Source organism: Octopus bimaculoides, chromosome 8, assembly GCF_001194135.2.
Source record: "Octopus bimaculoides isolate UCB-OBI-ISO-001 chromosome 8, ASM119413v2, whole genome shotgun sequence".
NCBI classification, from domain to species: domain Eukaryota; kingdom Metazoa; phylum Mollusca; class Cephalopoda; order Octopoda; family Octopodidae; genus Octopus; species Octopus bimaculoides.
Genome location: NC_068988.1, coordinates 30,542,998 through 30,544,726, shown reverse-complemented (window position 1 = coordinate 30,544,726; position 1,729 = coordinate 30,542,998). Strand labels below are relative to the sequence as shown.

General features: G+C 37.0%; 1 protein-coding gene across 1 annotated transcript in view; it reads right to left on the bottom strand.

The window, feature by feature from the left end:
* The window catches only part of LOC106881999 (low-density lipoprotein receptor-related protein 2), an 84,414-nt gene that overhangs the window by 31,433 nt on the left and 51,252 nt on the right, over positions 1-1,729 (bottom strand). The window contains 1 exon segment of the mRNA XM_052969906.1: positions 1,258-1,383. Coding sequence (XP_052825866.1) covers positions 1,258-1,383 — 126 coding nt within the window.

Genomic DNA, 1,729 nt, shown 5'->3' with positions numbered 1-1,729 from the left:
ACAGGAAGGGCATCCAGTTGTATAAACTCTGCCTCATGTGAGCATGGAAAAGTGGATGCTAAACAATGATGATGTTGGTGATGGTGATGATGATGATGATGAAATAAGCATGATTTCTAACTAATATAATAAATGTAGTAAATATGACAATTTCACTCCAAGGAATTCAAGATAGCAAAAAACTACTTCAGCCTCTGAAAGGGACTAAGACTTGTCGGTGCTAAAAATTAATCCCTTTTTAATTATGGCAGTTAATAATTCACTCACGAATGCCTGCACATCTGCAATGGGAAGTATTTTATGATGAACCAGGAGTTTCTGAACCTTTCATCATCATTTATAATGTTTTATTTTATTTTCATTTTTATTATTATGTAAATTTTTGAATAGTTTTAGAAACACAATTTCTTTTTTTCTCAGAATGTTGCATTGTAGCAAATTGCTGGGCCAGGTCATGAAAGTTTCAGAAAGGGTTGTATCTCAAGTAGGAGTCAACCTAGATGCCGCAGGAGAAACACTTAGTGAACGATAACTTCTGTACTTGGTATTTGTTAACATGGAGAAAGCCTTTGACAAGGTACCTAGTCCCTCATCTGTTGGTCACTGCAGAAGCTAAGGGTAGCTGACGGTGGTGAGAGCCATCCAGGCCATGTAAAGAGATGCTGTCAGAAAGGTGAAAGTCAGTAACGAATATAGCAATGAATTTACTATGCAGGTAGGAGTTCACCAAAGCTCAGTTCTCAGACCCCTCTTGTTTATCGTAGCCCTCTAGGCCATAACAGAGGAATTCAAGACTGGTTACCTATGGTTACTTCTCTATTTTAATGACTTCGTTCTTATAGTTGAATCTATAGTAGAATGATAGAAAAATATTTGGGAAAGGAAGCAAGGTCTGTAATCCAAGATCCTTAGCGTTAATAAAGACCAAAGTGTTAGTAAGTAGGAAAACAGATAAATCACTAATTCCTTCTGGGAAATGACTCTGCTTGATATGTAGAAAAGGTGTAGGTAGAAATTCCATCCAGTGAACCCAGTGCAAGCTATAAACACATAGGAGGTGCAGTGGTATAGCAGGTAGGTTAACAGAGGGAGTAGTCTTTGTGTGTGGCAGATGTATTAGGGTCGGCTAAAAAGTTCACAGGCTGACCAAGATACATTCAAGGAACTTGACCAACTCCTGTTGTACGTAACAAACTTGTTTTTTTTTTTTATATATATTAATGACAATAAAGGAAACTAAGATAATCAGTGACTTACGACAGTCAATGGTTTCATCCGAACCATCAGAGCAATCGTTTTCTCCATCGCATAACCAGGCTTTATAGATGCACCCTCCTGAGCCGCATGCAAACATGTTGCTGGCACATGTTAAATTCACATGACCTGAAATAAACAACTGCACAGATTTTATATAAAATTTCACAGAAAAAATAATAATATTCATTGTTGCCTTAATGTCTTTTAAAGAGGAGGAATCATTCTTTATTTGAGGAAGTTTTGATATTCATCACATTTGATACCCATTTAAATACAACGTTATAGCCTGTATGTTATTACATTGAAGCTGATTGATAAAAAGCTAAATTTATTTAATTGAAACTAGACAAGGAGAGGCATTAGACTAGGTCTCACAATATAATCTATAAGACTCCAGATCCCAGGGGCAAGGGCATGATCTCCTCAGCTGGTCTTTCTTGGAGCAGAGTGTAGCAAACTTAAGAACCACCCT